The sequence below is a fragment of the Aphidius gifuensis genome, linkage group LG4, assembly GCF_014905175.1.
Source record: "Aphidius gifuensis isolate YNYX2018 linkage group LG4, ASM1490517v1, whole genome shotgun sequence".
NCBI lineage: Eukaryota > Metazoa > Arthropoda > Insecta > Hymenoptera > Braconidae > Aphidius > Aphidius gifuensis.
Window position 1 is genome coordinate 4,373,574 of NC_057791.1, and position 13,892 is coordinate 4,387,465.

The following is a 13,892-nucleotide window of genomic DNA, read 5'->3' on the forward strand; positions in this document are numbered from 1 at the left end:
AATAATTAAAAAAAGAAAAAATTGTATTAAAATGCTAAATAATATTTGTCTTATTTTAATTTGTTTTTTTTTTTATAATTATCAAATAGAATATATATTTTGTAATTTAATACACATAATTTAATTTAAAATAGTTTATTACTTTATCAAGTAATATTTTTTATTTTTCCTGATATTTAATAAAATTGTATTGTACAGTATTTAAAGGCTGATGACAAGAGAAATAAGAAAAGAAAAAAAAAAAATTAATTAAACAATATTTAAGATAAAACCGACGAGCTAAAATTTTTTTACTAAAAAAAAAATTAATCTTTTCGATTTTTCATTAATATTACGATTTGAAAAATAAGACTTTTATTTGTGGGATCAAAATAATTTTCATTTTATATTTCAATGTGCCATCAAACAATAAAAAATAAAAAAAATAGCCAATAATTGTTTTGATATGAATTTTTTAGAACTTAATTGTCTATTATTTCGTCAATAATAATTTCGATAAATAAATAAATAAAATTGATAATAAGATTATAAAAAAAAACCCAATAATAACATAAAAAATTCTTGTCGTCACAAGCCTATAAACCATGTATGTATAGAATAATATAATTTAAGAGTAGAATTACTTTTTAAGATAAAAAAAAAATATTAATAATACTATAAGAATGAAAAAAAAAAATATAATATATCCTGTAATGCGTAAACTATGATAAAAAGTAAAGTCGTTACATATAAAATTGAAAAACGAACAAATACTTTCAGAACATAAAATATTACACCCCCCAAATTTACGCGATATTCTCGAGTATAAAATAAGAATCAAATAAAATAAAAAAAAAAAACATAATAAAGAAAAACTGCTTGGCATTATTGTCAAAACTTATATTACGCTGTTAATAAATATTTATGACAATTCATATTAACATAATCGTCAGAGCCATTTCAGTTGAAAAATGAAAAAAAAAAATAATTAATTATTAATAAAAATGATAATAACAAAAAATGATATTAATAAAAATATAATAAAATAAAAAATAAATAAATTATTTATACCTCTATCATATAATAATGATGATATTAATAAAATTAGTTGTAATAATTTAAGTCATTATTATCAATTGCCATTGTACTGCTATGAATTTTATTATCAAAAATAAATAAATTAATTAAAATTACTCAATATATTAATTTTGAGTCTATATTGTTTTAATAAATGTCATTAGTTATAATGTTTATTAATAAATAAACAATCGTGTAAAATAAAAATTGAAAAAAAAACAAAATTTTAAATACCCCAGTTATTGAATTGATGTGATAAGAATAATTTTTTTGTCTTTTTGAATTTTATTTATTTATAAATTCTATTGAGTTTAGTCAAAATTAATTTATTATGCTTTCAATTATTTAATATTGTCATAATAAAATTATTTTGTTGATTAAAATAATGTCAATCAATCGATTTAAATTTTTTATATTTTTTGTAAGCAAAAAATTATTATTTCCTATCAATAACTTTGAATTATTTAAATAATTTTTAGTGTTGTTTAAAATAATAAATGAGTATTAAACTATCAAGCTATTTAAATGACACATCTACTTGAAAAAAAAAATAATAATAATTGGATTAAGAAAAATAAAAGGTAATTATACAAATAACATTCTATGAAAATGTTATACATTTTTATTTAATTAATAGAACAAAAGTTTTATTATATTTAATAATCTTTATAGACAAATTATTATTATATTTAATTTAAAAAAAAAAAATAATAATGATAACTCAAAATGTCTAGAAGTTAACTTGTTCCCTGTAATGTTTTTGAAATTTATTTGCTTTGAAATTCAATTGAGTTGAATATTTTGAACGTATTCTCTGCATGTACTTGATGTCTCTTGCTTTTTTAGCAATTTGTGCTTTTTCAGATCCAGTCCATCCTAATGCACGATAATGACGTAGTACTTTTCGTATTTTTTCACTTTGAGGTATAGCAACAACCTGGTGGGGTTTTTGATTAAAATATACCAGAAGTGATCTGTGTCCAATAACAGTACCAGATGGTAATGTAAGAAAATCCTCACTCTCAAAGTCAAGAGGTTCAACGTTATGATCATCATCTGCATCATAATCTTCAGCATCTGGAAAACTTGATGAAAAATCGTAATAATCTTCGTATTCTTCAAGTGCAAGTGCGCCTTCATATATCATTTTACAATGTCCTTTATCAATCATATGTGCTCTTACAGCATCTGAACTGCGAAATACTCTGACATTACACCAAATACACACATGGTCAACATATACTTTTTCACCAAGCCATTCTAAAAGACCCTTTGGATCAATACAGTGATCAAAATCAGCCAAAAAAAATGAATGTTTTTCAGACATGTGTTTTAAATTTCTAACCCATGATCTACTATGATGATCACAAAATAAACAATCATTATTTTTAACTGGATTTTCTGGATCTTCATCACTTTCAACAGATTCAGCATCAGACTCTGTATCCATTGATTCAATTTTATCTGGTTCAAGTTTTATTTTATCACCATCACCATCAACAGCATTAACAGTATCATTATTTGGTGGTAATAATGTCCAAGAATCCGTATCACTTGAACTTGTTTCAATATTTTTATCATCGTGATTTTTAATATCGTGTTTTAATTCATTATCATGATGTTTTTTAGACATTATATGATTTTCATATTGATTTATAGTATTAAAATTTTTATGGCACATTTTACATTGTGCTGTTGCTGGTTTAACTTTTTTTAAATCAGCTTGATGAGCTACTAATACACGTTTTTGAAATTCTTCAGATGTTATTGGTGGCAATTCAGCAACTTTACGTTTTAAATTATATCTGTGCCAATCTGATTTATAATGAAGTCTTTGAATTTCAAGATCACGAAATGCAACACGACATGTTATACATGTAAATTGATTATTACCAATTACACTATCAGTTTCCATTCTGCCTTTTTATTTATCTGTAAAAAAAATTTTTTTTAATCAATAATTAATGTGGTATTGCTAATTTTACTCAATATTTTAAATTTTTTAAATGTTTTTTAAAATAGCAACGATTTGAATGAATATTATTAAATAAATTATATAATTATAATAAAATAAATAAAAATCAAAACTACTTGGATAAATGTGAGTATAGTTATGTTAAAAAAGATATTTCACGTGTCCCTTTTTTTTTTAATTGAAAACTTTGATATATGATTTGAGGTTAGATTGCTTGACATTAGATTTTAAGAATTAATTGATTAAGTAAAAATAAATATCATATTGTACTTACCACAATTGTTTTCAGTATCAGCAAAAAATTAGCAATTAATTTTGCAATAGTACGTGTAATAATTTCACTTTAATAACAGTACTAATTTGTTTCAATCACAATGACGATGTGCTTGATTTTTTTTATCTGTTAAATTTTTATCTAATAAATTTTTTGATGGCGCATGACTTACAAAATCAGTCAAGACTTGTCGAGACTGGTCGTGGCCGATATAGACTTATTTTTTGATTTACAAATAGATGTCGCTTCATACTAGAGGATGAATTGCGAAGACAAAAATCAATTCAAGAGCGAGACAGATAGATAGAAAAAGTTTAATAAAATAACAAAAATTGTGTCAAAAAGACTATAAACAAGCAAAAAAAAAAATAAAATAATTAATAAATGTTTCATTTCTCAAAAGAAATGCATTTATAATAATCAAACTTTAATAAAAATAATTAAAAATTTTTATCGGCTTCATCAAATATTGTTCAAAAAAGAATTTGAATTTGTCACAAAATCGGTGCGCTTTTTTACCGAAGATGGCGGCGACAAAGTTGCCATCTATTGGTTGGTAGCTAGCCTTCATGATTGGTTAAAAAATACAACGCAAGAGTGGGTAAAGGTTGCCAGCTATTGGTTCGTCGCTAGCCTTCGTGATTGGTTAGAAAATACAACGAAGAAGAAGGAAGTTTATCGATTTTTTATTCTCGAAGTTTCTTAGCCATTTTTTATTTTTTGTAGAAATAAAAAAAAAAAAAAAAAAAAAAGAGAATATTAATTCGAAAATATTTGAGGCGCTGATAATTGAATTAATATACATACAATGATCGCTGATTAATTAATAATTTTTTATTTCACGAAAAAAAATAAAAAATAAAATTAATTATATAAAAATATCGCGTAAATTTATCAATGGCCGACAAACGACTGTGAAAAAGAAACGAACATCGTCACGACGCCGGCAAAGGACTCGTACAACTTTTTATTAAAATTAATAAAAAATTGCACGACATTAAAATAAAAAAGCGGCATAAATAAAAAATAATAACGGGAGCATAAAATAATAATTTTAATCGCAAAAAATGATGAAATAAATGATAAAATGAGTAAAAAATTAATTTTCAACATATCAATTAGGCGGCCATTTTGAGAGCAAAATAGACGCCGCCAAAAGATTCAAGAAAGTCGAGTCAAAATAATATTAGATAAATATTTAAAAAATATATGCGGAATAAGTTGAAAATTAATTTTTTTAATGAATAAAATAATAATATGAATTATGAAATGACACTGTACCATGAAAAACAGGAAAAAAGCAGGAGCACAAAAAAAAGCGTTCGTTGTCGTTCAGGTTCACACAGTAACACAAAAATATAGAGAAAAAATAAAAAAGTGGGGAGCACAAGAAAAAATACGTCATTTCACTTCAAGTTCAATCAACGGACTGATGCCCACCCCCGCAAGTTTTGAGCGCATGAGTTCATCATGTCGCGCATGTAGCGAATGGTGGGGATAACCAAAAAAACATGGCGGCTGAATTACCGACAGATAAAATTAATAGTTAATATTCCCACCCATAGTTGTAAAATTATAATATCCGTATCTCATAGATGGAGTTTGGTGTATATTTATTTTCGCGCATGTGCAATATTTTTATGTAGTTTTTTGTGTGTGTGTGTGTGTGTGTGTGGTACCTTAAAAAAAAAAAAAAAATTTAACCATTTTTTAACACACAAGCGTGAGCCTTCCTGGTTAAAAGAAGTGTATATTTTATTTTTGTGTGTAGAAATATATACATATATATTTTTTCTCTCTGAACCACGTTCTCTACCGCAATTATAAAATCATCCATTTTAGCCAACTCAGAGCTAACACACCACTTTAATCAACTGTAATCAAAGCAGCCATTTCGTCATCATTTACAAAAATAAAAATTAATAATTCCAGGTAAATTATCAATATATTAAATACCCTTATTCAAATAAAAGAAAAAAAAAAACAATAACAAAATGAATATAGTAAAATTAACAACTAAATACAAATTATAATTGAGGTTAAAAAATATGTGTCTTGTTGAACGTAATTTCAGAGCCAACCAGCCAGAAAGCGATAAGACAAAAAAAATATTTAAAAAATATATAATTATTTATAACGCGAGGGTCATTCATCTGTCTTAAATTATCAACCTTTTTTTGGGTTTATCAACTCAAATTTTATTTCACGCTAAAAGGCGGTCGTCCAGCAGGGCGTTACCATTTTATATGACTTTTCTTCGTCGTCAAGGTGAGCGAGAAAATTATTTAAACATTCAATTTTGATAAGAAACTAACACTCAATGCTTCTATGTATTTATCCATATATTTTTTTTTCGTTTTAATCATCCATCCTACTCTTTCTACTCCTCAATTTTATCATTATCAATATTCATTATTTATCAACAATCAATATACACCAGCTGCTCAATAATTTTATTTATCAATTTAATAATAATTATTATTATTATTTTAACTTGGATAAATAGTATTCATATTTTATTTATCAACAAATATTTGCCAACTGTGTACAGCCATTTTATAACTAACCTCGTGAAATAATTTATATATTAAAAAATATTTTGTTGACATTATCATTGAATTATCATTTAATTAACACAAATATTTGGTCAACAAGACTTATCAATTTATTTTCAATTTATTATTGTTTTTTTTTTTTTTTCTTTAATTGTGATTATTTTTTTTTATACTTTGAATAAGTCATAATTTATATGCATTTTTATTTGCATTTTAAAATATAATTTTTTCCTGTTAGAACTCTATGAGGAAAAAATTTTGTTATTCAGTTATTTTTTTTTTTTACATTGGTGTATCTAATCTAATCAAATTACGTGATGCGTTTATATTTTTTTCTATTTATTTTTATTTTAACAAAGCAACGTTTGCTGTTGATTGAACAAAAAAAAAAAACTTGCAATCATTTTAAAATCCATGTTATTTTGTCATGGCTAGAATTATTTCGGAGTCAAGATGAATTCTAGACTGTTCTGTTCAGCTAGTACCAGACGACCTCATTTGCGTTTTTTATATATCAAAAAGTAAAAGAAAAAAAAAATAATAATAGTAAAACTACTGTAATTTTCTTTGTGACAATATTAATAGAAACTTCTTTTTTAATTTTATTTTGAGCTAAATTTATATGGTATATCTGGCTTAACTTAAAAGTATTCTTTTGACCCTTTCACCATTTTGTATCTCAGTTTCTACTCTCTACTCGATAGCAATGTGTATCATAAATAGCAACATGTAAATTGACACTCAGTGATTCTCATTGATCCTAATTTATCGATCAATGCACTTTAAATTTTATAAATAAGTTAAAAAACAAACCGACAACAACAACCAACAATGTTTAATTTGATTTATTATTTTTTAGATTATTACGAAACTCATTTTCATGTAAACGATATTTGACCTTTGCATAACATCTGGAGGTTTCATTTCATGATGATGAAATAACAAAATTATAGCTGTTTAATTTTTTTTATTATTATTTAAAGTATTATTGTTATGTATTTTAAAAAATTATTTAAATAATATTTTCATTGACTTAAATATTAAATTGATTAATTGACAAATATAATTATTACGTAAAAAAAAAATTATCATAATTACAGCATTTAAATATTTTATTAGAAAGGGTGTTTAACAAGTATTTGATTCAAGTTATAACTTTCATTTCCTTGTTCTTATAATATTACAAACAAAAAGTCAATTATCAAGTTTATTAAATGAAAAATTCAATAATATAATAATAGCTTTTGCTAAAACAAGTTATTTGTTAATTTGAAAAATAATTAAAGTGAATTTTTCAAGTTACAGGGGAGTTAGCTCTATACTTGACCTAGGTCACATAATAAAATGAATAGTAAAAAAAAAAAATGTAGTAAATCAGTTGAAAAAAAAATATTTCAACCTTGACTGTGGTGGTTTTGGTCGATTGTTAGACGTATTTTTATTTATCTCTGTAGGTTGTTGAATAATATCAAATGTTGAGAATTTAATAAAAATGATACTGCGCATTCGCAATCAATAAACACCCAAGGGGGTGATACACAAAATATCACACGGTCTTACTCAGTATGGTAGGGACAAAGATGTGGTATTTTTTTTTTTTATATATATTTTATTTTCTATCTCGCGCGAGCGCTCTTGGAGTAAAATGTTTTGCGCAGGTTGGCTTGATATACCACTTGGTCAAAAATAATTCAGTAAAGCATTGAATTTCCAATTTGTCGTATGTGTTTTAAACAGCATAGTATAAATTATTTTATCGTGTCAATTTAATCATCACTATATAAATAAAAAAATTATATTATTTAATTATTTAAAAGTGATTTTAATTGTTAATAATAATAAGAATTTAAAATTCTTGAAAATATTTTTTGGATTAATTGTCGTAGGCCAAGTTAAAATAAAAATCTTTTTTTCGTTTGTGAATTTTTAAGTTATTTTTTCAGGGACCTTCAGGGTCCTGGACAATATAATTTTACCTAATTACATAAATTTAATAATTAAAACACGACTTATGCGTCAACGTCGAGCAGGTAATAAATTTAAAAAAAATAAATATACATTTTTCATTATCTTAATTGATGAATGTTCATTTGATTTATTTTTTTGTTTCGATATCCAATGGGTAATCAATAAACCAATCACAATTCTATCATTTTTATTTTCTCTATACTCATCAAAATTAATCTTTAATAATCGCTATTATTATTTGTTAAATAAAATTATATTTTTCTTAAAAATCAATATCATTTAATTTAATTTAAAATAATAATCTTCTTGAACGTAAAAAATAAAAAAAAAAGAGAAATAATAAAACTGTGTCAATTGATGCAAGGTAAGTTTTTTTATTTATTCTTTTTTTTTTTTTTTTATTTTCAAGATACTCTTATCGATTGTACGTGAAATGAATTTTAAGTTATCCATATGTTACTGTGACGGTATGATTAATAAAGTGACGTTAAATCGATTTTCACCAGGTGCTTGTTGCGATATATACATGCATAATTGAATGAAAAAAAAAAAAAAAAAAAAAAAAAAAGAGAATCATATTTCCTCATAGAATTTTATATTATTTCAATGTCTATAGAATGCTCAACTTTTATTTATTTGTTTTATAAAATAATAATAATAATTTAAGTGGATGAGTTTTAAAAGTTGAAAAACAAATTTATTTATTGAATTTTTAATAGTATGTCAAACAGTTTGCTATACTTGAAAAGTTTTTATTTATTTATTTACTTTATTGAATTTTTCAATAAGACTAATGTACATAACCGTGAATTATTTTTTCAGTTTAATATTGTTTTTTACTTCGTCTTTAGCACTTTTATAAACCAAGTGAATAAAAATAATTGAAATAATAACGATTCGCTTTTGTTGTTATTATTTTATTTGGTTTATAAAAAAAAAATAAAGAAAAAATTACTCCTTGGTATTTTGATAACTGTCTGAATGTCATTGGCATTTAATTTCCGTATAAATAATAAACGTTTTTTATTTTCTAAAAAATTAAAAATATATTGTATAAGTAAAACTGGAAAAATCTTGTCGAATAAATGAATTAATTGATTAGTTTTTTTTTTTTTTTTATTTTATAAATTTACTTGATATGTTTAACCTTGTGTGAGTTAAAAATATATTTTTTTGTTTTTTTTGTCAACAAATTTTATAAAAAATAAAATATTTATTGTTACAGAAACATTCAGGATATCATCCAGAGGGAAAGGAACGTATTTTATTCGTGGTGGCGGTGGAAGGACGTTGTCCAGACATCGTAAAAATAAAAAAATCACCATAATCTCATTAAATAATAGTGATTATTATTTTTGTGATACACCTTTGTCGAATATATCGACTTGGTGTTTAAATATTGTATCAAAAAGATACGAATCAGCAGCGTGTATGATCATTGAGGACAATCCCCCTTTGCCCACTAGACAGAGGCATAATCCGTATCAAGATACCACCCAACGTTTCTTGAATCATTTGGTCCTGCCAAAGCACAGGACGTCAAAATTTTCCAGGTAAATATCTTATTTAATAAAAAAAATGTTTTCGTATTTTGAAATTGTTTTTTTTTTATGAATATATATTTTTATTTACAGTAACAGACATAGAAAACTTCAGCCATTTAGGGAAACGTGACTGTCGTTATTAGGTAATGCGGTAGACCAAACCGCAATCGATTTGAAATACTCATATTCGATACGTTATAAAGCATCTGAAGGTAGCAATCAAATGAACGTAAAATCGAAACGTGACAATCAAACTGTCTCATCAAGATTTAATAATAATAACAATTTAAATAATACAAAAGTATATCAAATGTTATTATCAGCTTGATTAAACAAGTAATATCAACAAGGATTTTAAGAGAAAAAAAAAAGGGAAAAATATAAATAATATAATAAAATAAAAATTAATAATAAACTTGTACCCTTTGGCAAGGGTGCATAAAAGTTTAAAAACGTCAATAATAAATTTATCGATAAAATAAATAAAATTTGGATAAAATTTAGATACAAAAAGAAAAAAAAAAAAGCATAATCATGGGTAGTTTAAATGTTAATCGTAGTGTAACAGATGCATTTTATCGTTATAAAATGCCTCGTATATCAGCTAAAGTTGAAGGTAAAGGTAATGGTATTAAAACAGTTATTGTTAATATGGTTGAAGTTGCTAAAGCAATTGCACGTCCAGCAACATATCCAACAAAATATTTTGGCTGTGAGCTTGGTGCACAAACACAATTTGATTTTAAAAATGAACGTTTTATTGTTAATGGTTCACATGAAGCAGCAAAGTTACAAGATTTACTTGATGGTTTTATACGTAAATATGTACTTTGTCCAGCATGTGATAATCCAGAAACTGATTTAATAATAAGTGCTAAAAAAGGTACAATTGCACAACGTTGTAAAGCATGTGGTCATCATGGATTACTTGAAACAAATCATAAATTAAATACATATATATTAAAAAATCCACCAAGTTTAAATCCAGCAGCACAAGGTAGCTCATTAACTGAAGGTAAACGTAATAAAAGATCAAAAAAAACTAATGGTGATACTAATGGTGATCGTTCTGGTTCACCAGATAATGATATGGATAAAAGTACAACAAATATTGTTGTTGAATCAGCAAGAATTATTAAAAAAAAAAAAGATGAAGATGATGATGATGATGATTGGGCTGTTGATGTTTCGGAAGAAGCTGTACGTGCACGTTTACAAGATTTAACTGATGGTGCTAAAGGTATGACATTAAGTGATGATCTTGAAAAAAGTGAAAAAGAAAGAATGGATATATTTTATAAACTTGTTAAAAATCGTCGTGATACTAAACAATTGGATAAAGAAAAAGATAAAGATAAAGGTAAAGAATTACTTGCTGAAGCTGAACGTCTTGAAATTAAAACAAAAGCGCCATTAGTTTTGGCTGAGTTATTATTTGATGCTGATATTGGTGCACAAGTTAAAAAACATCGTATTTTATTACTTCGTTTTACTCATGATGATCCAAAAGCACAAAAATATCTTATTCGTGGTATTGAACAAGTTATTGCTTTACATAAAGATAAACTTATGCCAAAAGTTATTGGTATTTTAAAGGTAATATATATTTAAATATATACATTACTATTAAAGCTAATTTACAATAATTTATTAATTTATTTTTATTCATTTATTTAGCTTTTTTATGATGCTGATATTCTTGAAGAAAAAGCATTTTTCGAATGGGCTAATAATATCAGTAGAAACACTGTTTCAAAAGATTTATCACAAGAAATTCATGAAAAAGCTGCTCCATTTATAACATGGCTTAAAGAAGCTGAAGAAGAAGAATCTGAATCAGATTCAGAATCAGATGATGATCTTGAGGTTTGTTTAATAATTATATTCAACAATAAAACAATACCACTTTTGTAATATTTAAAATAATTACTAATAACTTTTTTCATTTTTTTTACAGATTGAATATGATGACAGAGCCAAACAACCATTAAAAGATCAACAACAACAACAACAACAAAAACAACAACAAGCACCAAAAAAACCAGTTGACAATGATTCTGATGAGGGTGATTTTGATATCGATGCCATTTAAATTTATCTGTATAATTAAAATGACTATCTAAATCACAATGGAGCAAACTTGCTTATCAACTATCCCCGGACTACGATAATTAATAATCTACTCAAAACACATCAAGACATACGATTAAAATCATATGATAGAGAATTTAAAATGAAAAAAAAAAAAGTCTAAATTAATTTCACACAATTATTTAAACAAAAAAAAAATGAATATATATATTAAAAAAAGTCCACTTATGTGACACAAGCATACACTTCCACAAAAAAAAAATATGCGAAATCATTATTATTAATTTTTCTAGTTTAATTATTTTTTTAATTTTTAAATTGTGTGTTTTTTCAACATATTTATAATATGTTAATTTGTTTATTTTTTCTTTCATTCAAATTTACATTTAAAATTAATGTAATAATTACAATTTTAATGTATCAATTTTTTCTTTTGCCTTTCCGTTTATTTTTTTTTTCTCTACATTATTATTTTTTATTTGAAAGAATAAATACTTGTAGGATATAATAAAAAAAACAAACCAATAATAATAATTGGAATAATTAAAAATTGGTGTAATATTTTCCATTGTATTAGCTTCTCTGATTAATTGTATGAATAAATATGGTTTATCGCAATTATGTTTAACTCATTTTATAAATAATAATTTGAATTATCCCGGTATTAAATGGCGGATAGATTAGTTGAAGAATCATTCACCACCAGCGCTGTTGTCAATGACACTGATCAGTGTTTTTACAATCGTATGACGACAAGACTCTGATAATAATTTTTTTTTTTTCTTATATTATCCACTTGAAATATAATAATAAATTAATCAATAGAATATCGTATTCAGTGTTGTTTATCAAGGTAAATAAATACTCAATTAATTAATTTATAATAACACTAAAAAATAACTTTGTGTAGGCGTTAAAATAATGTATTTTTTTTTGTCTCAAACTTCGCCATTTTATTCTGTCATTGCCCTGTGTCATGAACATTAAATAGTTTTTTTTTAATTTTATTTCTTTTATTGTTTTACCTTGTAACAACAAATTATTAATTTTATATTTAATTATTATTTTTAATTATTAAACTACTGTCCAAGCAATTTAACGATAACAAAAAAAAAAAATTAAATCAAATCATTCTTTCACTTGATCAGTGTGTAGGTGGATATCAACTTTGTTGATTACTTCAAAAGAAAAAGAAAAAAAAACTTGATTAATTCTGTAAACAAAAATTCTTCATAGTGGTATTTTAATAATTTATTAATTTACAGAAGTGGAATGATTAATTGATGATTGTCGAGGGACTTCTTCCTGGAACGTTCTGACGAGTAAGTTGAATTTTATTTAAAACAAAAAATACACACAAACACTGTACTAGCAATATTTGTTATTTTTTTTTAAACTCCATTTGTTTGTAGCTTATATTATTGATTGAATAATATTTTTTTTATTTTGTTTTTATATGGATCTAGCACCACACCTTTTTTTAATTAAACAGGTGTAGCAGGATGTTTATCCTTTTTAATTTAAACTTCCGCGAAATATCGCGAGTACCATGACGAAAAATCATTGAGCATGACCATCTTCCACCTGGACATAATTTTATTATTATTTCTTCCATTTCAATCTTAATCTTGTGAAGAAAAAAAATATAAAACAAATCACAATATTATTTTTATTTTGGCTGTGAATGTTTTTATTATAATTTTTCATTCAATTATTAAAATAATATCAAGTTAAATTTTGTGGGAATAATAATCATTCAAAAAAATATATTTCTTCATGTTAAAGATAATTTTGTCTTGCACATGACAATATCTATTTATATCACCACGTGTTTTAAAAGATAAAAAATTGCATACCAAAGGGGTCGAAAAAGATTCGCAACGCAAAAAAAAATATAAAACAAAAATTTGTCAAGTTTTTTTCTTTATTTGTTTGTTGCACTTGCTTGTATACATATCTTTCAACAGCAGCATGATATTTTTTCAGTAGGTTTTAGTTTCGTCATGGTATGAATCATCAACATCGTTAAAAGTCGTTTATATCCGTTTGATCAGAGTATTTGTGTGCCACTGCACCAGATAAATCAACAATAAATCAATATAATATTATTTTAAAAAAACTAAATAAATTCAACTTGATAGTAAAAAAAAAAATTACAAATAAATAATAATATTTAAAGAAAGAAATGTATATAAAAAAAAGGAAAATTAATTCTTCATTTTAAATTAATAAACTTGCCTTTCAAAACTTTCTAAATTATTTTTTCTATTTGTGTTACAACAAAGCATCATTTTAGTATCTTGATTTATTCTTTTAAAATAATACACATATATATATAATAATTCAATTATTATTATTTAAATAACGTGTATTTTATGAACAAAAAAAAAAAAAGCGCAAGCGCAAATATCAACCCTCTGAATAACTTG

General features: G+C 24.4%; 3 protein-coding genes across 3 annotated transcripts; 2 read left to right on the top strand and 1 right to left on the bottom strand.

Annotated features, from left to right (window-relative positions):
- Positions 1-1,321: 1,321 nt before the first annotated feature.
- On the bottom strand, positions 1,322-3,485 carry LOC122854641 (zinc finger protein 622). Its single transcript, XM_044155478.1, has 2 exons — positions 3,306-3,485; positions 1,322-2,988 (listed from the first exon to the last, which is right to left on the bottom strand). The coding sequence occupies exon 2, from the start codon at positions 2,969-2,971 to the stop codon at positions 1,787-1,789; it is 1,185 nt and encodes a 394-aa protein (XP_044011413.1). The 5' UTR covers positions 2,972-2,988; positions 3,306-3,485; the 3' UTR covers positions 1,322-1,786.
- A 1,515-nt stretch (positions 3,486-5,000) lies between these two features.
- Positions 5,001-9,770, top strand: LOC122854648. The gene is made up of 4 exons (XM_044155493.1): positions 5,001-5,237; positions 5,380-5,573; positions 9,054-9,381; positions 9,463-9,770. Exons 2-4 carry the CDS (start codon positions 5,552-5,554, stop codon positions 9,500-9,502), a joined length of 390 nt encoding a protein of 129 aa, XP_044011428.1. The 5' UTR covers positions 5,001-5,237; positions 5,380-5,551; the 3' UTR covers positions 9,503-9,770.
- A 136-nt stretch (positions 9,771-9,906) lies between these two features.
- Positions 9,907-12,785, top strand: LOC122854643 (eukaryotic translation initiation factor 5). Its single transcript, XM_044155490.1, has 4 exons — positions 9,907-10,968; positions 11,050-11,238; positions 11,330-12,316; positions 12,729-12,785. The coding sequence occupies exons 1-3, from the start codon at positions 9,907-9,909 to the stop codon at positions 11,462-11,464; spliced, it is 1,386 nt and encodes a 461-aa protein (XP_044011425.1). The 3' UTR covers positions 11,465-12,316; positions 12,729-12,785.
- Positions 12,786-13,892: the final 1,107 nt, after the last annotated feature.